General features: G+C 44.2%; 1 protein-coding gene and 1 non-coding gene across 2 annotated transcripts; both read right to left on the reverse strand.

Annotated features, from left to right (window-relative positions):
• Positions 1-79: 79 nt before the first annotated feature.
• Positions 80-22,510, reverse strand: sh2b2 (SH2B adaptor protein 2). Its single transcript, XM_088301107.1, has 9 exons — positions 22,267-22,510; positions 12,809-13,781; positions 8,504-8,605; positions 7,712-7,803; positions 7,307-7,410; positions 7,071-7,232; positions 6,461-6,672; positions 5,928-6,102; positions 80-3,714 (listed from the first exon to the last, which is right to left on the reverse strand). The coding sequence occupies exons 2-9, from the start codon at positions 13,748-13,750 to the stop codon at positions 3,389-3,391; spliced, it is 2,115 nt and encodes a 704-aa protein (XP_088157233.1). The 5' UTR covers positions 13,751-13,781; positions 22,267-22,510; the 3' UTR covers positions 80-3,388.
• Positions 5,657-5,729, reverse strand: trnaf-gaa (transfer RNA phenylalanine (anticodon GAA)). The gene has a single exon. It is a non-coding gene; the product is annotated as a tRNA-Phe (tRNA).
• Positions 22,511-24,848: the final 2,338 nt, after the last annotated feature.

Raw genomic sequence — 24,848 nt, forward strand, 5'->3', positions numbered from 1 at the left:
GACAAATAAATGAACATGAGGTTTTGGCCTGACACCAACTGATGTGTATAAAAAGGAAAAAGAGCCACAAAAATAAAAATAGTTTGTTCACATTTTATTCACAGAAATATAAAGTATGTCAAGTACATCACTTTGTACAAATTTGCACAGACTCTTCAAAACTCAACAGAAACAAAAGAACTTTGAATTTTTACCCAATATTACTAAAACAAAGGGGAGCAAAAACTGCACAGACTCTAGAAAACTCAGCCAGAAAACAAACAAATGAACAAAAACAAACCAGCTTGCTTTGCTAAACAATTGGGGTGTTTAGGGCATGAGCAATTTGTGGTATGTGTGACGGGGCCCTTGCACAAAGATAAGACCCACTAAGGGCGGAAAACCCATTTACAACAGCTTAGGAATAATAAAAATGTTCCAAAAATAGGACGCAAATTGGCACATTAACTTCCTCTGCAGTTGTGGAAAACACTGCAAGATGGCCATGCTTGACACGTGTTGCTCATTGACATGTTTGTTTCAGATGAACTAAATTATATATTGCAAAATTGCATACGATTGCAAAAAAAAATGTCTACTTTGACATGTGCGGTGAATTTGGCTTAAACGCCCCTCTATTATCTTGTTGGTATTAATGCATGTTTAGTATTTGTCTTGATGTTTGATTATCGAGCTAAATAGAATGAAGCCATTTATGTGCAGCCAAGCGTGGCCATCCTTTCCCACAAGTCTGCGGCACTCCCTCCTCTTGCTCCTGTCCTCCACTAAATGCTGGGTTTTCCATTTAGTCACATGTTGAAGGCATGACTTTGAATGTGACAAACATTGAACAAAAACATCAACGCAACGCTTTTGTCTTTGCTCCCTTTTTTTCATGAGCTGAACTTAAAATAGTGAGGACTTTTTCAACTTTGCCATCCAGAAATGTAATGCTGCCACAAAATGCAAAGAAATGCTATTATAATCTTTAAAGCAGTGTATATTTGAACACAAATGGTGCATCAGCAAATGTAGACAGACAATAAAACAATGCTCAGTCATTTTTTTATGTGCTCAGAGAGAAAAGATGATTACTGCAGTTTACTGAGTCAGAGTATTTTTGAAATGTTGTCTTTATGGCGGTATTTTACTGCCCCCCGGTGGCCAATCCATGTACTTCACAAGACTCACCATGAAGTAACCTATAAGCGCCAAAATAGCAAAATTGCACCAAGCAATATTTACAGTATACCTTCCTCTCTAACCATTTTGAAATATTAATTTAAAAACTGAATATTTTAATGAAATAAACGTGGTGCCTGAAGGTTGCATTTTGATGCACAAGCTAAGGCACACCTGCTCAATAATCATGCTGTCAAATCAGCATCTTGATATGACAAACCAGTCAAGTGGATGGATTACTTTGGCAAATGATTGGTGCTCACTTAAACAGACGGAAATACGTTTGCGAACACTATTAAAGAAAAAGACGCCTTTTGTGAAAAGGGAAAAAAAATCCATGTTTGAGTACAGCTCACGAAAACTGAGAGCAAATTAGTTGCATTTTTGTTTTTTGTTCAGGATATTAAAACAGCATGTCTAATCTACAGTTTACCCAAATAACGAGCTTGACTTGAAAAAAATTGACAACCCTGTTTTAGAAACGCTACTGCAGCACGGCGATCATCCAAAAATACTCTTAATACATCACCACACACACACACACACGCTCTCATAAAATAAGCCAGTGTGACAGCAAATGGAAGTCACCCTGACTCATATCGTACCGCCTCACTTTTTCAAACGCGCTCTTGTGGAGAAATCACTTTTTTGAGCATTTCAGTTTCATGCTTTTGCCTGCCGCGCTTGAAAACCCGGAAGTTGGACATTTCGCACCTCCGACTGAGAAAGGTGAAACGGAACGTGACTCGTCGTTGCCTAAATTCATGGCCACGCGCACGGAGAGGCACTCGGATAAATAAACGGCTCACCTCCAATAGATGGCACACAAACCAGATGATGTCACTGAAAAGTTCCAATTGCCTAATTGACTAGAACTGATGCAATTATCTGCTGCCGTTGATGTCAGTGGCATCTGTGAAGCTGAAGTACATGTGGCGCGATTTGAAGAGCTGCTTTCTATTAAAAAAAGAAGAGAGCAACAAATTGGCCATCGAGTAGCATATAGAAGAATATATATTATTATATATAATATACAGTGTTTGCTATCACACAAATATTTTGGAATATATATGACATCTATTTTACGGGAAATCTAGAAAATATATCTCCTTATATATCATGAAAAAACGTCTGTACAAATAAAGGCCCCTGCCTCATAAATGCTTCAGCCTCCAACATCTACGATTGCTACTTGCCGCAATTCAGTAAACACGCAATTTGACCAATCAGTGGCTACTTTTTACTTTTACTCGAGTCATACTTTTCTAAAGTAACAGCACTCTTACTTGATTATGATTTTTGTACCTCCGTCCACCTCTGGTGAAAGTAAAGGTAGTACTCAGCACTGTATTGTGGAACATAAAAAAACATCTTTCTGAATTCCACAACTGTGGGATAGATGTGCTAATCACCCATAAAACACAAGCGAACCCCCCCCCTCATCATTTGAGGGGTCATTTTAAAAATAAGTTCAAAATGTCAAAAGTTGGTATTTGTGTTGCCATCTTTAGAGAGTAGAACTTAAAAAAAAAAAAAAACTCACGTTCAAAATGTCCAAATTCCCAGTTTACTTTCATTCTAAAAATGTTGGGACAAAAAGAACCCAATTATGGGTTGAAAAGGGACCGACCGCAATTTAATATTTTTTTTCCACAAAACCATCGCCAAAAAAATGTATGATTTTGGGGAAAATAAATAAATAATGGGTTAGATTGACCCAAATATCAACCAGTCCCTCTTGAACCCATAATTGGCTTATTTTTGACCCAACTCGTTTTTGAGAATAAATGCGGCAGAAGACCTCCTTGACACCACTTTTGTGTTCTGACTCTACTGTATGTATGCGGAGGGTACCCCGGATGGACTCCAAGCAGCTTTGCAAACATGAACCGGAGCCTCGCGTTTCAAACTCGGGTTTCAAGGAAGAAGCGGTCAGATGAGCTGAATTAAAGCCATATGAGTCGAGCGGGATGACTTCCTGTTGCTCTTTCTGCCTACACACATCCTCGCGGATTTTATTTCCTTCATCCAGGTCCCTCTGTGAGTGTCGTCTATGCGTAGCCCTTAGTCACGCCTCATTACGCTTTGGCGGTGCGAAGCACAGCTGCACAACCCGACGGAGTCGCCGCCCCTCTCAAATGAAGAGAAACAGGAAATTGCTGTTGAAACACAAACAAACAAAGCGGCGGGTTTGGAGCCTTTTCCTGGTCATTGCCCCCGAGGTCACTCAGTAGAAAGAGTACTGGTTCTCCACGGCCCGGGCCCGTCGGGTCCCGTCGGCGTCGTGGTAGTCCTCGGACGCGGCGCTCGAGGCCTCCAGCAGGCGCTCCGAGCTGTTGCTGCGACTCTGTAAGCCGCCGCCGGTGCCCGGGTCGCTGCGGGAGAGGGAGGGTAGGGCGGTGGGTGAAGAGGAGGTACTCGAGGAGAGGGGGGTGTCGGCGGGCGGGCCGGAGGAGGGCGAGATCCCGGGAGGGTGAGGGGCCGGCTGGGCGGTGTCCGGGCGGCAGCTTGCGTCTCCCCTGGGGGGGGTGGCGAGCGGAGGCACATTCACGTCTGTGGGTCAGCGATAGAGGGGACATTAAGGCGGCAGCAAACAATCCTCTTTTAATCAGAGATGGCTTAATTTGTCTCAAACTGTATTTTTGACACTGATTAATAGAAAAAAAATGTCTATACTTTTTTTTCTAGCACAGGTTTTTGAGCTTTTTTTTAATTATGATTATTATTATTTTTTTTTTTTTTATAAATTTGACCAAAAATTGTTATTGATTTTTCCACACAGTTTAATTTTTAGCTATAAAGTTTCAGGAAAGAAATTCTACCTGTTGCTGAACCAAACTGTATAACATATTATTATTATTATTATTATTATTATTATTATTATTAAACCTGATGTGTTAGGGTAAAAAACGATGGGAGATTCATAATCAGTTCAAAAATATGAATCCAAAAAGGTCTATGAGAATCTCGGATTAAAAAAAATTGTAGAAATGTGTTGACCAGTATTATCACATTGATTAATTGGATAAAAACTTGACTTTGCGCTGATAAATAACATAATTTAAATATGAGGTGCAAATATTATTGTTCTACACGTTTCACACTAGGGTTGCAACTTATTATTGTTATTTTAATAATTGATTACTCTGTCAATTATTTTGTCAACTAATCGATGACTCTTTTTTTTTTTTTTTTAAAAACATGTCTTAATTTCCGCCCATTTTAAAAAAAATAACTACTCAAATTGACAGTGCAGAAAATGCAGAACTGTAAATGAATTTTGATTCCGTTATTGGTTTTGTCCATAACATCTGAGAACTAAAAATGTCGATCATTGTTTTCCAAAGTAAAAGAAAAAATCACATCCCGAGAGTTTGGGCAACTTCGATTATCAAAATCATTATCGTCAATCATCATCAATGATTTGATAATCGATTAGTTGTCAATGAATCGCTGCACTTCTATTCCACATTTCTACTCTGTGACTGATTGTGTGTGGCTTGAAAAAGTGGAGCTTGACCTGGTGAGTGACGTGGGTGTCAACAATTGAGAGAGTAGAGTTGGCTGTTCTAAGTGCAGGTTTGCGGTCGGCTTTTAACTGACTAACAGTTAGCCAGTCTGAATCTTAAATGCATGGCCGTCAGTTGTGGCCATAAAAGAATCACCACTGATATCAACGACTCGCGTTTTTTTTTCTCGCTATTTGCGGTAGGACTCCGCCCCTATCCCATGCGAATAGCGGGAGTTTACCTCGTCTCATTGGTGCTAGCTCAGAGCGACAAGGCATCTCTTTCACAGGCAGCATGTAAACACTGGCAGTGTGGGCCTTCCTTTATTATCCTTTCTCTGTGACTCCAGCAACACGGGTGCCAAAAACGCCTGAGCAGTGTATCAATAACGCCTTTTACACCAGAATCAAGCCCTCGCTCTATGCACAACACAGAGGGCTCCTTTATGAGCACCAAAGCAGGGCTGGGACCGCGGGTCTTGGCCAGCTTGCAAAACCGCTGCGGTATAATCGCCCCCTCGCTCTCCTCGACAGGAGGGTATTCATGGCGTTCCAGTGCGCAGGCTCCACGTGGTGCAGGTTCACCGAGTTTCAGCTCCACTTGCTTCTTTCAGGAGAATCCTTCTCTCCATGAAAGAATATGAAAAGGTTCTGTACAAGTCTCTGTTATCCTCTTATGAGTTTATGGGCCAAATTGATATTTTTGATTCCAAACTAGCAAAGCATGGACATGTCGGACTCGAAAGTCAGTTCACCACTTTTTTCCCCTCATCAAGTGACTTATGAATTACTGAAAATTCTTTGGAAATGCTCAGTGGTACACAAAATCAACTCGGGTCTAAGCGCTGTAATTTGTCAGGCAGGTGATTACTACTTTTTTGGGGATTATTATATTTACATTTCACCCAATTAGCTACCTCACAAACATAATTACTACAGATTAATCAATCACTTAAAACAGAGGCACAGCTCCGCTAAGGGAGCACGTGCCGAAACCCGGGATCGAACCAGGGACCTTTAGATCTTCAGTCTAACGCTCTCCCAACTGAGCTATTTCGGCACTGCTTCCTTCCGACCATATTTGATCAACTAACTGGAGCACGGAAGAGGGAGCACAAGGAGTGCGTAACTATCAAAAAAGGTAACAAAACTAGCTGATTACGGTTAACCATATATTAAATTTACATGCAAATATCGTCATCACAAAGCCAATGCACAATTCCGCACAGTCTTCATCATCAACTGACTAATCAATTACCTGCATTGGCGCTCCTCTGCACTTGCACGTAGGAGCGGAGCGTGATGTCCGCCGAGCCCCCGGACTCCAGCGGGATCGGGTGAGCGTGGAAGTGTCTCAGCATGTCCGACACGGTGTGGAACCACAAATGGTGGACGTGGCACTGCCCGTTGTCGTTGACCGATAGGCGCAGATGCTGCGGTGCAAATGCAAAGATGTCAGAGGCGCGGCTCGGTTCAGTGAACATTTGAAGCGGACCGGGCGAGACAGAGGTCAGAGGTGGGCGGAAGTGAGCTGGCGGAAGGCTGGCAGGATGCAGCGTGCAGGAAATGTGTTACGTAATGTGATGGGACACAAATGACGAAGAATGAAAATGTACATTTTGTCTGAGCTGAAAACAAAAATCTAAGACTTGTTCTACAGTCACAAAAGGACCATTTGAGTGTGGCGCGATAAAAACGCATATACAACGGCATTGTAAGAAAGTATTACTATTTTATGAATTGTTTAAATAGATTTTTAAATACCGTATGAGTCGCTTCTCATTTCCTCACCTTGGCTTTGCCCTGGAAGTTGAAGGTGAGGACGTACTCGCCGGGCCGCGTCTCACTTTGGCGGATCACAAAGAGCCCGTGGCTCCTGGCCCCGCCCGCCAGCACCAGCTGGGCCGCCCGGACGCGCGACAGCGTCCCGTGAAACCATGGGTAGCCGGAGAGGCTGGCGTCGCCCTCAGAGTCCTTCGATCCCTCGCCGCCACCTGAGCACCCTAAAAACGTTGCGTTTTTATATTCATTATCCTGCTTTGATTGTGACTTTGTGGATAGAACAGCAAGCTAGAATTTCTGGGAATAATTATTGTTTTCATTTTCAGTTGGCAATCAAAAAGTTAACACCTTATTTATTTTTATTTTTCATCTCATACATTTGCATCATACTGTACGGATTTTACGCGGCCACGCCCCCCAACCGAAGACATGACCATGCACACACAATTCCATCGCAAATCATCGCTCAATGGATGAAATATAAAGAAAATAATATGTCCACACGTGATGTTTTGTGTGGACATAAATTGATTGAAAACAATCCCATTTTCGATTACCGGTTGAAAATGTAAATAGTGAACGGTACACAGAATCCAAAAAGAAGTGTAGAAATTATTGCCTGCTGCGGGGTTGGAGCCCTGGGCCTCTGGGGACTGGAGGAAGCGCTCTAAAGGCATGTGGGATGGATGCTGGGTGAAGGGGGGTTCCCTGGAACGCACTGAGGGGGCACTGTAATGCTCCGCCGCTGCTGCGCATAATCTCTCCGGTGCTCGGTACACACCTAAACAAGTCCGCGTGTGAGACATTGCCACGTACGTGCAGACGTGAACGTGACCATGCTGCCGCGGGGCTCACCCTCGGAGAGCAGCTCGCAGCTGCAGGAGGCCACCATGGAGGAGTCTTTGGATGAGGCCTGACCGTGAGGACACGAGGCCAGCTCGATGTCGTCGCCGCTGTCCCTGCACACGAGTACGCCAGGGTGACCACCAGAGTATGTAAACAAACAGCCCCGTGTCCAAACACACATCCTAACAAATAAAGTCCCTGTTGACGTCCAAACTAACAAGGAGGAATGTCAGTCATCGCTGTGCGTGTGTGAGTTTGGCCATGTTTGTGTAAAGGAAGCCTGTCAAAAGCGCCGCTAATTGGATGATTAATGGCTGTGTGTGTTTCGGTCCTCCTTACGCGTCCCCCCCCCCCACCTCCTGCCACTTTGCTCGCTTGCTTCCCTCCACAGCAAATATTTATGTGAAGGTTTACCCGGGGTCTATGCAGTCCTGGATGTCAGCGACCCAGGAGTTTTTCTGAAGCGAGTCGATGGTTTCCAGGATATATTCGCCACCGTTCTCCACCTACAAAGTCACCACATTCAGAAAAAAAAATAGAGAAAAATACTATCATAGGGTGTTCCTGAAATAAATAAAAAAAATCTTATTTTGCAGTTTAATAACATACCCAATTCACAATCTCATGAGCTCAAATTTCACATGGAAAACTAAGTTTTATGCTAGATTTAAGTTTAATATTAGTTTTTAATTTTCGGGGTGAAAAATCACGTCTTGTGCTTAATGCTCAATTTTGCTCATCTGCTAACAAGCCGAAAAATCAATTTTTAAAATGCAACCGGTGGGTCGTAAATTTGTTTGTTACTAAATAATTCACACTTCTATTAAAAAAGTAAGCGTAAATGTATCATATTTGAGAACTTTGACAATGACTTCCAACAAGCATTTTGTGATCGAATCAGGACACCTCTCATGAAGAAACTTCACTAGCAATGAAAAGGCATCATGTGTGTTAGAAAGAACTCAAACAGTGTCAAACAAGAGTGGTCAACGCGTATTTCTGAAGAAACAAAAAAAAAAAAATGGAAAACGCACATCATGCCACAGGTGGAGGTCATGAACATTTGAGGAGCTTAATGAAATCGGTTACTAAATCTGTTTGAAAATGACGTCTGATTTTTTTCATCTAATTCCATTTGCATTCATATTTCTAATGACGGTATTTTTCCGGGCAGACCAATAACAATGCCGCTTGCTCAGTTCTTACCTTCAAGACAAACGTATTGTCTTTGTCAGGCATCTCCAGGGGCATGGTGGTCCTCACCTCCACAATGGCTGTCAAAGGGATGCTCACCTTCGCTTTGGAAGACTGAACATGGAAAAGAGAAATTAGTTTCAATGATGAGGTTGAAAATTATTAACTAATTTAGGCACAAGGTTATTTTGATCAGTTATTTGGACAAGAGCAGAGATTTCATGGTGAAAGAATTAGATTAGTGATAGACCGATTATCGGGCCGATATTTGCCATTTTGCCGATAATCTGCATCGGCCTTTTTAGTCAATTTGAAGGCCGCTAAATTAAAAGATGGTTTATTTTGGCTCGCTGCCGCACACTTCTCTCTCTCTGTGCTGTGCTGGTGGCCCTGCCTGCAGAAGCAGATTGACCCGCCCACAGCACCATCTGATTGGTTCCTTGTAACAGCCAATCAGCAGAAAGCTGTCTGTTAGACATGCAGCTGAGCCTGGGAGCTCTGTGCACCTTTTTTTTCATTTAAAATTAAGTCTTCTATTTTCTTAGGGGAGAAAGCACATGCTATGCCCACCACCATCCCCTGATTTCAACCGTATTGAGAACCGTGAATTATCTTTAAAAGGAAGATCTAAGAGGGTGGCCAGGGTTTGCTGTAGTTATATGTTACCTATTTTTTAAAATAAAGGATTATTTTTAGACTAGTATCCGGTGCTTGCCTATCTCAGTGTCTTGTGAAATTCTTATCATAGTTTCTGTGGTGCAAAAAAAAAGCTTCCTAATTAGCAGTTGAATTTTGTCTCACCATACTCGTACCCCGAAAAAGAAAAGCGTTCATGCAATTACGAAGTGTCCAAGGTTAAAATAACTCTTTTACAGTAAAACACCATACTTAGCATTAAAATAGATTGTCAAACATAACCTTTCGACAACCTGTGTCTGGTTGCAAGGCGAGCAAGCCTCAAAATGGTCCCTCATCCAGGATAATTAAGGGCCCAAATGAGTCATGCCGCAGAGAGCCACAACCCCCGCCCCCGGTCTGAGAAACACAGCACGGAGAGGGCCAATTTTTCACGCCATCAGCGGACTGTAACCGACGCACAAAACAGGAAGAGTTTACGCTTTGTGATCAAAGCAAAGTTTGGCCCCTATTTGCCCTCTGCCAAGGATAAGCTGAACACATCCGAAGGGTGTGTTTCTATGTGTGTGTGTGTGAGGAGACTGATGGTCTGGTTGAGGCTTATCAGCTGATCTGTCTGGAGTAACAGCATTCTCATCTTGATCCTGGCCGCCATCCGCACCCACAATTCCTGCCTGAGGATCATATGTCAAGACAACACTTCATCCATGCGCCGCTTCCGGGAAGCCTGCGACAGGCAGAGCTGGCGACCCCCGCTCAGATTCCAACTTCCATGTTTGTGCATCGGCCACCTCAAAAACATTTTTTTCCTTTACGTATTTATTTTGAGGGAGCAGGTAACAAATGAAGAGTCACTGAAAAATCTAAAAAAAAAAAAAAAACTGGCTTCGTGCAGTTTTTTTTTGTCACCACTCCATATGACCTTGTGGAGCCAGCAGTGATGGGCACTTGACCCTTTTTTGCCGTTCAGTCCCCCCGCCCTCCGGCCGCAATCTCCGTACCCATCGTCCCTCGATCCTCCAGCCTAATTCACAAAAATTGTCGGCCGCCGATTAGCCAGGTTATCGAGAGTGTTTTGTTCAGGGCGATTCCTGGAAATGATCAACAAACTTTATGTTTTCTATTTTCGTCTTGGTCATCTGGCTGGAATACTTGCATTCAAATGGGGGCCATATGAGTGAATTGTTCCAATATGAGCCCTGGAATCTTTCCAAAATGGCTGCTTCAACTCATAATTGTTGACGTCCTGTTTGTATCTGGGAATGGTTTCTTGAGATTTTTTTATTTTTATTTTTTGTGCATCAATGCTTCTTTGTTTGTAGGAAAATAAGCAATTTTGGCGGGGTTCCAAATCAAGAAGTTTGTACACAATTACAAAATGTAATTGTGTATTATTTTGCAGAAGAATTTATGAATCTTCTGCGATTGTCTGACAACAATTTCAGGGCGTAAGTCACCGACCGCCCGAAGCTAGCTGGGATAGGCTCCAGCACGCCCGCGACCCTCGTGAGGGTAAGCGGTTTGGATAATGGATGGATGTTTGAATCCTCATGATAGAGTCCGCAAGAGGTGGGAATTTACGGGTGGGGTGTAATTTGGCAGCTGAACTAAATTGGGATTAGCCTTGGCGGAGGTCGGCACTTTTGAGTGAACTGAAATAGAACACAATCAACATATGAGGCTCTTTCACAAAAAAAAAAAATGGAACGTTTGTTCAACCATCAGCATCATGAAAGTGAGCAAGCCATTTTCAACACTTTAGATTGGTCAATAATTTGTAAAAATAACACCAAAGTGTGTGGACTGACCAATAGTATAGATTTTTTGAAAATATGTGATTTATGAGGACAGCAATACACAGATGCGGTCCTTGGTTTTGGTTGACCACGGTACCGGCATATAACGTTTTGAGGTTGCAAACATCGTCCAATTAATATGGTATCATGTGACACATTTAGTTACCATAGCACTTACTGATACAGCGTTAGCGTAGTTTGCAATAGACTACGGGACTTTCTTTCTTCTGTGTCGCCGCTAACGTGGGAACAGAACTCCATTTTAAACCGAGGCGTAATTAGCAAAGGTCTTAGGCCACCTCAAGCTTTGTTGTTTCAATCACAACGATCGGTAGGTAGTCGGACATGCATTAAGCAGGATTACACAACATTGCCGGAATCCATTTCCAGGGAGAGAAGCCTCTCGATTTCCACATCGATATTTTAGTAAATATTTCAAAGTTAGCGTTTCCCGTGATGGGAGAGCAGAAGGTGAACGGTCAGAGGGCCGCTGCTGCGTCATCATGCAGCAGAGACTGCGCTGGTCACGTTAATCATCTGACACCGCGGCGTACGCACGCTGATGATGCGAACAAGACAGCGGTGAGAAAAAAGCTTCTCCTCCCGTGTGGAAGTGCTTCTTTTACATGTTGACGTTAATAGAACTCAGCATGTGAGAGTGCTGAGGAACAAACATTGCGCGTCCTCTCTACGAGTGACTCATGCAACTATTTTGGTCCTTCCCCCTCTTGTCACCGCGTGCCCAAGATGAGGAAGCGATCCGTTTGGATTTTCTGCAACAGGAGTAGGAAATTTTGAAAGTGCTAACAGAGGTCAATGAGACAGCTTCACTCTTTCCACCTGCTGCCTCGCCAATCACTCTCGTTCCCACGAGCCTCCTCCAAGCACCTGTGCCAAGCTTCACCCCAATGTCCCCAGCCGTGGAGGATTTACACGCACTCAGCTGCACAGCCACGCGACCTTCATAAGGTCACGGGCAACAATGAATGAAGAGCATTTTTTTGCAGTGCTAATCTTATAAACAGAAAAATACACGTTTACAGTAATCTTTCCAATTCTTTCCTCACTCTGCAGGGAGAACTATAATATATGTTTGTTATTATGAATTAAGAACATAAACTTGAGAAAAAAAAACTATTTAAAAAAAATAAGCAATTCATCACCCTTGATATTTTTGTTCTGTCTCGTGTAAAGAATTAATTCAACAAAGTGAAATTTTCAATTTTATGTGAACTAATTTTTTGGTGAAGCGAACCTTTTTAAGCCATTTTAGAGTAAAGACCTTATTTTTGCCTTTGTTAAAGGGGACATATAAAAAAATAGCTTTTTAACTGCTAGTATGTAAATAAGTGACACTCTGAAGTGTCTGTCCACCCATCAAGTGTGAAATTAAACAACCAAGTAAATCTTTAAATGCCAACTTCAGAAAATGTGTTTGCGAGCGTGCCTGAATTGGTTGGCTGGATTATCATAATCACAAAAATTTTCTTTGCCCATGACTTCTACACTAGGGTGAGCTAAAATCCAAGCAACAGCCAGACTAGAGTGTCTGAAACATTATCATACAGGAGCGCCCACAGTGGCATTGAGTGTAAAAATGTCTGCTATCATGTTAAAGCCAAAAGGTAAGCAGAGCTGCAGTGAGTTTTGTTGAATGCATAGAGTAGCATAACAGTGTTTAACTTCAGATGAGCGTCACATACTAAATGTTCGATGAAGTTGCGAAATAAATAGCTTGAAAGCTACCAAGCAAGTGAGATAGACGGCTAGCTACCAAGATAGATAGACGGTTAGCTAGCAAGATAGACAGACGGCCAGATCGATAGACGGCTAGACAGACAGATGGACAGATGGACAGATAGACAGATAGATAGATAGAGCATACCTTGGGCGGGACGTAGAACTCCAGCAAGAATCTCTCAACCCCTTCGTCTCTCTTGCTTTTCCTTAAGAGCAGGCGGCACTTCTGCCACTGCGCGGCGCCCATGCAGTTGGTGTCGTCAGCCACCATGTACCTGAGCGCACCTTCCCTCTGGATCTCCAGCATCTCGGTCTTGTGGCCCTGGCAGCCTCGAGGTAGTCGCAGCTTTTGAGACCATTTCTCTCCCCCGGCTGCTGTTGTTGTCACCTCCCCTACAGCAGCTACGCCAGCTCCTCCTCCACTCCCGTTCGACTTCCTGGCCGTGGAGGGACCGTCGGGCTCTGGGGAAGCGCGGCGATGCCACATCTCCTTTACCCCGTCCACCACGCACAGGCTCATGTTCCTCAGCGAGAAGCCCTTCTTGAAGCGAGCTTTGGGGTGGCTCATTGACACGTCCTCAGAACTGCGGGACTGACCCAGGGCGGACACTTTGTGTGCGGGCTGAGGAGCGCGGGCGCCTGCCAAAGCGCTGCCTCCTCCGCCTTCTATCCCGCCCCCTCCACTGTCCATGCTGTCCAGAGATTCGCTGGAAGCCCCGGCGTCCTTGCGTCTCTGGTAGAGCTCGTGGCTGTAGGACAAGGGGCAGCCCTGGATTCCCAGGAACGGAACAATGCTGTACTTGGGCGCGACGTTGAAGCCGTCTTCCCCCGGCGAGGACGCTTGGTTTTCCCGGGCCTGGCTCAGAGCCGCCGTGAAGCACTCCAGGAAGTGTTGGGCAAAGTGTTGAGAGAAGCTGGCGTCTGCGCCTGGCGCGTCGTAGCAAGGGTTCTCTGACAGGAAGCGCTGGAACTTGTCGGCGAAGTCTGCGGCCGAGGCTCGGGCGTGGAGTTCGCAGAACTCTCGCCAGTCAGGCAGCGGGCATGAGGAGGAGAGCTCCGGGCTACCGGGCACCGCCGCTCCGTTCATCACTGGGCCATGCCAACCCACTGAGGAGAGGCTGGAGAGGAGAAAGACAATGGCATGAGGTTCTATTCTGTGAAAAGTAAACACGGCACATCAAAGTTTTCAAATCTCGAGCAAAAGACTTTCCTGGCTAATCTGGCAACGCTTTGGGATTCCCCCGGAAGAGCTGGACGAAGTCGCTGGGGAGAGGGAAGTCTGGGCTTCCCCACTAAAGCTGCTGGCCCCCCAACCCGACTCCAGATAAGCAGAAAAAAATGGATGGATGTGAAGAAAAACAGATTTTTAATAAGTTGATTTTATGGCAAGTGTCTAACTTGCCAATCTTAAAATGTAGTAGAACTCCGAGTTTTTATTTGTTTTTACGGCAAATCCCTCTCTTACAACCGTCGTGAATCATCAACAAATTTCCAATTTCATACTGGATGTAATTCACAAAGCGTGCTGCTTTGAATCTTTGCTGCATGTCATCCCGTCCTCCCTTCATTTCCTGTTATTGTTCTGCTATTGCCGTTTAATAAGATCAAATGGGGAGATGGAAACACGAGGATCGGCGTGATCCAAAGGAAATCTCCGGCGCCTGGCGCAGCCGTGAGCTTGCCCAGTTGACTTTTGTGACAAGCGATCGGATTATGACGAGGGTCTGCTCGTGGGTTCTATCAGAGCACTTTGAAGGACTCTTGGTGGGACATCCATCTCACTCAATTGTGTTTGCAAAGCCTAGTCATTACATTCGTCCTTGCATTCCTGAGTGTGTGGCCCTCATTACATCCATAGCTGGAACATATCAAGGCTGAGCACAACACATCCCGGTAATGCATTATTTTAGCAACAATATTCTTTTTAATTTTGGGCGAGAGGCCGGGTGCATCTTGGATTAGTTGCTAGTCAATGGAAAGTGTTCATTGAACCTAAAATGCCGTTTTTTTGGACTGTATGAGAAAGTTGGCGTACTGGCTAATTAAAACAGAACAGACCCAAGAGAAAAAAAAAAGTGATTTATTTAGCATATTTTCTGAACTATAGAGTAGGGGTGCTACTGGTGAAAGAAAAATCCACAGAAAAGCCGCACCCTTGTATTAACCGCATGGTTCAAAATCGAGGAAAAAAGTAGCGGCTTATAGACCGTAAAATATGGTACTCTTATTCTCAATGGTAATTTCTGCTATGTGCAACATATGCGGCTGCACGGGTCGGCATTTCGATTGACACTTTGGCATTTCTATTGGAAATTTCCGCACACTTGTGGAGACATAAGCGCTCTTCAAAGATTTTGCTAATAAACGAAATGTGAAGTTTCAAGGAAGTCATCAAAAGGATTTTCGCACATGGCCGCCATTAGGGCGGCGTGGGCTCAACATTCTGACATCCAACCCTCCATTATCTTAACCGCTTCTCCTCACGGGGGTCGCGGGGGGTGCTGGAGCCTATCCCAGCTGTCCTCGGCCAGTAGGCGGGGGACACCCTGAACTGGTTGCCAACCAATCGCAGAGCAACATTTGAACATATTTTCACCTATTTTGCACCCTTTGGATGCTGGATTGAAGGATTATGACAAAAGATGGTTCACTCTCACCCAAAACAAAATATGAATTGCTGCATAAATGCAAACTAAACCCAACTACGTTGCCGCAAGAACAGACTCCACAATATCATTCCCAACCACGCATGCTGGCTCCCAACACACGAGCGATAGGGACACATCTGCAAAGAAGCATCGCGCCGTAACACACATGTTGATCCCATTATTTATTCCTGTGAAGCATGAACATAAAAGGACGTCAAGACGGAAGTGGGCAGGCCCGGCGACACACAAGCACACACACCCACGCACACAAAGAGATGGCAAGCATCCCACACGTGGTCAAAAGGCTTTTCATACAACATACGACACACACGTGCGGACATTCCTGGAATTTCCTGGAAAAGCAGCTTGATTGTTAATCTGTCTTTTCGTCAACAATAAGCACGGACTCGCCTCCACGGGAATGGAGGAGAACGCGCTTACAACGTAAGTAAGTGGAAAGGCAAAATAAATCGTCAAAAATGGGGAGATTTAGACACAACTCGGAATGGACAAATATGATTAGTTTGATGATTTATTGTGGAGGATTGATTGTTGAAAGGCACAAAATGGGGCTCCATTTTCGGAAAGAGGCACAAATGCACTTAGAGCAAAAACGAGTACAACTTTATTTTTAATGCAAGGGCGAGGTTAGTTTACCATATTTGGGAATTTGGCAAATCTCACTGTGGCACCCTGAGCTTGCCGGCGTAGCAAGTTTTTTTTATTTTTCTCACTCCCCCTGGTGACTGAAAGTAGAGGCAGGTCTAAGTTGTGGTGCATTTTGGTGAATTTGTTCAAGCTTCAGGCAGACAGATTTGGCACTCTGCTGATATGTGAGCTATTTTATTCATAAATATAACAACTTAATGGCGTGCTTCGAACTCTCTGAATCATTGTAGAAAACAATTTGTTGAATGCATCATTCGTATCAACATGTTTAGCATGTTGATCCCATTTATGTTGGAGGGGAGGTAATCACGTGTCAAACACGAACATAAAGATAAAGATAAAGATGTCCTTTATTAGTCCCACAATGGGGAAATTTGAGAACATGAACGATTAGGTTGGAAGGGGGTCTCTTAGAGCCCATTTCACAACGGCCTTTCATTGGTCCGGATCTAAGGCAGCTGTGTTCGCTCCCACAACGGCGCAATCACCTCTTTCAACCTTTACCCGTCTACGAAAATACTAAAAGAAAGAAAACTCCACCCGGCACACTTGCGCTGGGCTTGAAAACAAGGCCCTATCAATTTGTATCGTCAGTGGTGATAACCAAATCAATCCACTTTGAACTTATTATCTACATTCATGAATCCATCACGTCGTCTACATCCATTCAGTTAGTGTGTGAGCGTTTGTGTGCGTGATTGTGGATGTGTGTGTGTGAGCAAGTCAATATCGATTCCGCTATTTAAGAATCTGCACCGGGCCAACTTTCCACTCATTCAGCAAAACAACAACACTTGAGGTACATTTGTCAAGTTGCACACACGGATGAGGATGTTGCCCCTGTAATGCCTTCACACACACACACACACACGTGCACACAGTCAGCATGAAACTCAAGCCGTGGGACAGGAGGAAGTGGACAGTCCTGTCTCAGCACACTTCGGCGGTGTGCTGCATAATGATTGGCAGGCGAAGGAATAATCTATGAATGAAGGAAGGAGCCAGAGAATGGCGGAGAACGAGGGCCGCATGTTTTGGCTGCAGCTGCTAAAACAATCGAGCGGGGGTGTGTGTGGAGGTGGGTCAAAACGTAGCGGACGGAGGGGAGCGGAGGCTCCCCCCACTCAGCTTTCAACTTCAGGGCCGCTGGAGCCTTCCCTCCTTCCGCTATCTCCTCCCTATCTGTTGTTAAGATCTACCATTACTGTGGCTCCTCCGCCTCCCCCGTCCTCACCTCCCCTGGGGGTGACGAGGGCCTGATATCTCCGTCAGATGCTTGGGAATATTGTGTGTAACAGTAAAGTGAGAAGGGAGAAGAGGAAAGTAAAGTGCAGCGTGGAAAATCTTCTTCTTCTGTCTCTTCTTCGTGCATCCGAGGGAGAACTCCAGGAGGGACATAGCGCGTTCTTAACGAACACGGCAGTGTCATACAAAAATCTGAATTCTTCAGTTCAGTGAGCAACTAGAGCGCCTTTCCACTCAGTCAATTGGATTTGCAACTCATAGTACCCCAAGAAGAAGTTGAAAAAATTCATGGAACTCACATTGACATTGGCGTGCAGCAGATTGGAATTTTGAAGGCGGCAATTAGGGGGGAAAAAAATTGCTTCATTTCGGTTGGTTGGTAAGCTTTATTTTTTTTAATGTATATTTTGATTTGATGTACTTGTTTATGTAGTGGCTGGATGAAAATGAATGTGCCGAAGTGTATTCCACGTTATGTTTACAAATCATTGTTTATTTGAACGTGATAAATTGGGCCGATAGAGCCACAGTTTTGGTGCCATCTGATTTCTGTTTATGCGCCAAAATTGAGGGTTTTTTTTCGCCCGGACGCATTCGTTCAGGAACGAGCTTCTACAACTAACGCCGAATCACTCAACACAAAGACTGGCTAACAGGTTAGCTGGTTAAGAGCCAACCAACTCAGTTGCTGCCACCCACGTCACTCACCAGGCCAGGCCATGCCTTTTTAAGCCACTCAAAGCCACAAATACTACAGAAAAACCTACCGTACTCTGAAAACAATGTAAGATGGGACCTTAAGAGGACAAAAATATTACCTCCACCTCAAATGCATGTTATTGCGTTTAATAATGCAAAATCAATTTGACATGAATAAATCAATGGAATACTCGGCTCTAAAAATATTTGGAAACAAAATTCTAAATTTGAACAAATTGGTTTAAATATTTTACTGTTTCACTTTTTTTTTTAATATAGAAACATACACACACACTCACCCCGGCACACGCACACGCACACACACCCCTGCAAGCTGCTTAATGCCAGCAGCACGCCCGCCGTGATCGGCTAATGAGCATGATTGGTCATGTCGTGTGCTCACCCCGGGGGGTCTGGGTCCGGCCATGTTTTCTAAGATTAGTCTACATCGCACATACTCACATGCACTCACGCACACACACACACACGCACACACACAGCTTGCAGCACACACAGTACAGTACACGGAGGCACGCACCCTCACTGGGAATTCATTAAGGATGTTCTCTTATATAAGATGTGAATTGGGCTGCGCTGTGAGGACGTTTGAGGACAAAACAGCTGCTGTCACACAAACACTCCAACAGTCACACACGACGACAGTAAAACAATGAATTGATTGTAACATGACGACCAGTATTGATTAGATTAGTAAGGATTGTTGTGGTGTGCAAGCGTGCAGCTTTGACACCGCCAGAAGACAAAAATGATGACGGATCAGAATGTCGACGATGTCGACTCAGGAGCAGCAGGACGAGAAACAGAAGTTGGGGGGGGGGGGGTATCATCAATAATAGCTACCCACCCCACCTTCCTTTCGCTGACCTTTGAACTGACCGTTGATAACCTCGCCAGCGCAACTTGGCAAAGACGTTTTGGCGTCAGCAGGCGACACGAGACCGGCAGGGAGGAGAAAGTCTCACACAGCCTTGATCCAGACATTGATACACACGATCCATTTTGATTAGTTAGATAATAATAATAATAATAATAATAATATTCCCTTTATTAGTCCCACAATGGGGAAATTCGAGATTCGAACCCAGGTCTCCTGGGCAGACTGGGTCCTGAACGCGGCGCCTTAGACCACTCGGCCATCCTGCATGGGGTGGTATCAAACCGTGTTCATGTCACCGTTCGGTATAACCAGCACTGACGTGACGGGCTGATGGAGTCCTCCTCGCAAATTTCCAAGCTTCATTTGTCGTACAGAGTCCGTTGTACGTAAAATCTGTTTCCAGCCTTTTTTTCAATGTCACTCTTGTATTTAAATGGCCCTGAAAGGGAATGGTATAAAGTTATCAGCTGTCCTGGGTAACACTTTTACAGTACCGGTGAAACCTGTTCCGCATGAGCAGCAAAGCCCCGTCTACATAAAAGACGGTAAAATCTTCAGTTTAAAGCAGGGGTGGGCCACAATGGCTTCTAAAATTTGACAGAGGGGCCGGACCAGGAGTTGATGGATGGAGTCTTTTGGTAACCTCACCTCATCGGAGAAAAAAACCCCCAAAACATTTAATTTTAAATGAAAGTGAACAAAAGCATTACAACAAAATATGTCTTTGACACACCACAGTATTTAGAAAATAAAACATTTACAAGGTTTATTCATTTCATTTTTTTTCCAAGTTCGGCCGGCCGGATTAAAACGTTAAACGGGCCGCATGTGGCCCCCGGGCCGTAGTTTGCCCACACCCGGTTTAAAGGTTACTAACACATAATGGCACAAAGTCGACCTTGGCATCTATCTGCCGGCAGAGTAGTATCAAGTCGCTTTACACCTGTAAAACCGGAACGTTCCCACTTTTTTCTCCGTGTCACCTAAATGGCCCGGACACAAAAACAGGTCGAAGACAACCTGGAAATTTTCTATCTTCAAAGGTAGTATCAAGGCACTTTTATAACATCTACAGGATAAAAAGCTGATTTTTTTTTTGTTTTTCGTCAGTGACACTTAACGGTAATACAAATCCAGCTAATCAAGTCTCAGCCACACATGGTGCAGTCACCCATAAGCGCGCACTTCCCCAACACTGACGCCTGAGCGCACAACTCCGCATTACGACGCCGTAGCAAGCTGAAGCGTCCATATGGCAGCCAGCGATAAAAGGACGGAGAACAAAACGTGTGGGAGACGCACATTCCACCGCTGACTTCCATTTCCCGTCACTCACCCACCGGGTCTAACTAATTTCGCAGATGACCACAGGCATCCAAATACAATACAAGCGTGACACTTACACTCCAATCGTCATTTGGTGGAACAGAGTTACGCAGGTGGCGCCTTATACACTCACCGAACATGACATTAGGTACCCGGGATCAATCGTGCAACAAAAATGTTCAGTTCTGATTCACACTGTCAGAAAGGTGAACATTTAACGTCATATTTATTATAGTGGTTGTATCTTCTTAGTGTTCATTCAGTAAACAATGAAATGTCACCCAAAAAAAAACTCAGGGAAAAAATTGGGACTTTTTTTTTTTTTAATTACAAATACTCTACAAAAAGGGCTTTGTAAAACATGGAGTAATAAAAAATTATGAAAGAATTATGGAATTTATATAGCATGATATGGTGTGTGCAACCGTGACCAGCAAGGGGTAGCATAATATGCTCTGCAGGACAAAAAAAAAAACACACACACACGCAGGAGACCACCACAACTAAACAACAATGAATGAAGTCGTTCTTCACAGAGGATAAAGAATATATGCCTCAAAGTACTGTTCCATGCTGTCTTCATGTATGTTTAAAAATAAGTAAAGGAACAGATGCTGACTCATCGAATACTGGAAAATGAATTTTGGCCAGTCTGTTCCTTTAAATGTTCGTTAACCAGTCTTTGGTGTTTCTCTTTATGTGTTTGCATTAAACTAGCAGAATTTCGACTCCGTTTAAGCTTCGATATGACCTCCAAAGGATGAAAATCGCTGTTAGTGCATAAAATTGTAACTTTTACAGGCAGTGTCTCACCGTTTCTGGGGCAAAGAGAGCAATGCCCCACCTGATTCAGCAGAGGACTTTTTTTTTTTCTTTCTTTCTTTACAAGTCAGCCGAGACCAATTGAGCAGCAGCACTTGATATCTGACATGAATGTTGTGAGGAAAAAAAATTCCAGACAAGGCCTTTTCTCCATTTTTGTCATTACTAGGGGTGTTATGGTAAATTGATTCCTATCTTGATTTTACAGAGTTGCCACATGGATTAGGCAAGGGACAGGAAGTGAAACTAACTCGTACACTAGCCCCGCATTCACTCGGTACACGGTGCAGATCAGCTTCTGACAAGTGCATGTCATGCCTGATGAGGTGGTTTGGGCACAACGTCAAACACATTTGAAACGGCATCATTGCCAGTTCTGCTTGAGCCTGACGAACCCTGCCTTGCAACAAGTGGCCGCTCCAAGAAACTTTTGCTTAATAAATGAAATATTTCAGTTGTGACGTTTTACGATGAATAACCATCATTTGTGTTGTTTATTTGTGTCACTAGAATGAAAAAAAAAAAAGAAAAAAAACAAGCCTGAGAGTTTGAACGAGAGCCAATGCAGTTGAACTGTAGGGCAGTTCAGATTGAGCCCTCCGAACTCTGCCTAGCAACAAGTGGCCAGAACAAGAATTAGTAAATTCTATTTCAGTTTTACAATTAATAACAGCGAATCAGGTTGTTTCTTTGTGTCACTTGAATAAAAATAAGAGAACGCAAAACATTTTCAATAGTATGTAGCCTATCTTGATGTCCCCCCCCCCCCCCATTGCTTGCTATTGGGCTTGATCTAAACACACAGCGGTGCGGCCTATTAAAAGACATTTGATAGAAAGTCAATAGCAAGCCCAGCATGCAGCAGAGGCCTGGCTGGTGCAGGCCTGCTTCGGTGCCAACAGTGGACTTCATGAATGAAGGCTGCATGAATGGCTCACACAGGCAAGCAGCGGATGAATGGCAGTCTGAGGAGACAACAGCATGCGAGCTAGACCACCACCATCACTGGTCAGGGAACAGACTTTGAGAGATTTAAATCCTGATGAACGGATTCTTGGAGGACCCACACACGCCCTCACTCCCTCGGTGTCTCTTTTATCCCCACAGCCCCCCTTTTGGTTTATCTTCATCCCTATAAGTGACTCAGATGGCACTCCAACATGTCCAAGATGTCGCTTACACAAAAACAAACCACTCTCTTCCTCCTCCTCAACATGGAAGCCTTTTTTTTTCTCCTCCAGCACATCACATATGACAGCATGAAAGAAGGATGCTGACACATTTAAGCGGGCTCACCTCAGTGCGGGACTGGTGTCATGACGACGACGGCTGGCGGACACAGTGCGGCTTCGAGAGGTCCACTTAATAGGGTTCGAACGTCCCCTCCACACTCGGTGGCCCGTTGTCCTTCCACTCCGCCCGGATACGGTTTATTCAACGGCCGGCTAGCTCGTCCTCCATCCCCGCGAGCGTCGCGCTGTGAGGCAGACTGGCTGTGAGTGGCTGATACCGAATGTAGGTGCCTGCCTGACAAGCTAGCGGGAGGAAGATGACAAAGCACTTCCGGTTTGTTTCTTCCAGCGTAAAACGATTTTTGCGGTATAGTTCGCTTATCTCAGATGGATTTATGCCATCAAATCATGCCGTTAATTTAAGGAGATATATTAGTGCGTCAGTTAGGGTTTAATTAAAATATATGCCCCTTTGTGAACGTTTGAGTAATTGAACTCGTTTTTTATTTTGAAGGTAAGCATTTTCAGTGTTTTAGCCAACTTATTTGTAATTTTCTTCCACGACCACGTGTGTGTGCGTGTGTCACGCATTTATTCAACAACCAATAAGTGCATTAAAATGAAGAGAGCCAAGCCTTTTCAGTATGTTCGTGTGTCTAAACGTAAATTAAAGGGTCTTACCGCACTGTATTTAACAAACACAAGTCCTTCTAATGCTTTTTTATACAGTCGCAGAAATAGAAATACATGCATTTTTATACTGAACTATTCACTAACCAGCGTCTTTATGCCATAGTGCGTGAGACTACTCTCATAGCTTGTTGATGTTTACCTCCGAGTAGTTGGCCTGGATCTTCCAGGATATGAGTGCCTTTGTCACTAATCCCCTCAGAGAGGATTTACTGTGGGCCTTTCACGACAGGGGACCAAGCGCCACACCACAAGGGCCTGGTCAAGCAGAAGACAGGTGGTGCAATTGGTGAACCAGCAACTAACTAATCCTATGGCCCTATTTTCATAGCCAGGTGCACGTGAGCTCGGCGTAAAGACGGGCGCGTCTTCATTTTCATGGCAGTAAAGTGTAGTCTCAAGGTACCCACGTTGCAGCGACCAACTTTACATCATCCACTAGGGGAGAGCTTCTTGCTCTTATAAACGTACTGCGGACGCGCCGATCTCTGGCACTAACTCCAGCAAGAAATGCAGGGAGCCCCTTCAATTGGCTGGGAATCAAGTTGGTTGTGCTCACTCCCACAATGGCGCAAACATCCATTTCTAACTGTTTGTGTTCTTGTGGTTTTCGTGTTTTTTTTGTGTTGCAATCACCTTTCCTAAGCATTTTAAGAATTCTAACAACCTACCCTCCAAGTACTTCCGGCGCATCTCGCTCGGACAGAAAAGGAAAAGGAAAGTTCCAAGGCAGAAATAAGAATCGGAAGAGTCCCCGGTGAATGCAGTGGTTCTGAAACTGCGCTGTGAATGCGTCACAATTGTGATTTGGATCAGCCAATCAGCATCCAAGTACTGGATTTATAGAAAAATATCTTGTATAGCGGCTGAACAGAGATGACGATGGTGAGGTGGAAAACGCTTCTCAATGAAAATCACAGAGAGATAAGTGGGCAGGGCTGGGGGGGAATTGCATTGTGCCGCTCTCCTGACACCCGCGCCTCCTATTGATCCATGCGCACTTCCTGCCAGGGAGGATAAATCGACGAGTCAACTTTTAGCTCGGAGATTCTCCAAATGCGTACTATTAGAGGTACGAGTCACTAAGCAAGACAAGAGGTGGGAATCCCGGCTATATACAGTTCAGTTATATTTAACTTTTAACTTGAAGCAGGTCCATTTCATCTTTAAGAATGGAATTTGGTATTTGATTGAAAGGTGACAGTTGAGCCGGGCGTGGTTTCAGCACATTCAGCGGACACGCCAACAGAATTTTTTCTATTGGAGATAATGTCTTGATTTTTTTTTTTTACCATAAATCCATTAAAATATGGCAGGGCTGCAAATAGACAGCAAAGAGCGTTTTTTTTTTTTTTTTTATAACCTGGATTTAAAAGCGTTTACACTCGGGGCTGATTTCTCTTCTGTTGGCAGCATAACAGTTAAGTGCCGCTTCACCCTGTTTGCGATAACCGCTGTTTTGTTATATTTTGAGAACGTCACGACTGTATCTCCCACTGGACACTTCATTAGGTACACAATCTAATGACATCCAATACAAGTAAATTCTGCATTTCCCAAGGTAATAATGATATGGAATCATTGATTAGCATGCACTAAGTTTAGACTTTGAGGGGGTGGTTTTCATTGGCTGGGGACTGGGAGACAAAAAGGTGGGGTTGGGGTAAAATGAAGAAGCTTTTGAGATGATTTCCTGTGAACGCATCTAAAGTGGCCGAAGAGCGCGATCGGTCTCACAGGGGCCGCTTGGCGATCGATGGGTCAGCGGCCTTTCGAGACAAGTCGCTGATGTGCGCAGCACACCCTTGTGTAGAAAAAAAGTGTTTAGTAGAAATGCGACATTCACGGATTAAATTTTTACACAGGATGAACCCATTGATAAGATTTGAAGGTTTGTCATTAGAGTTGGGTACACACATGCAGATAATTGGGCCGATTTTCTTTCGTCTAGGGATC

The sequence above is a fragment of the Idiotropiscis lumnitzeri genome, chromosome 7 (assembly GCF_059441095.1).
Source record: "Idiotropiscis lumnitzeri isolate Australia: NSW breed Sydney's pygmy pipehorse chromosome 7, RoL_Ilum_1.0, whole genome shotgun sequence".
NCBI classification, from domain to species: domain Eukaryota; kingdom Metazoa; phylum Chordata; class Actinopteri; order Syngnathiformes; family Syngnathidae; genus Idiotropiscis; species Idiotropiscis lumnitzeri.

Bases quoted from the DNA above. Each gene is read 5' to 3' on its own strand.
- sh2b2 (XM_088301107.1), bottom strand. From the start codon at position 13,750: ATGAACGGAGCGGCGGTGCCCGGTAGCCCGGAGCTCTCCTCCTCATGC. The intron at 7,411-7,711 runs GTAAACCTTCAC...ACTCGTGTGCAG, and splicing joins CAGGACTGCATAGACCCCGG to GGACAGCGGCGACGACATCG. The intron at 6,673-7,070 runs GCAATAATTTCT...CAACGTTTTTAG, and splicing joins GGGCTCCAACCCCGCAGCAG to GGTGCTCAGGTGGCGGCGAG.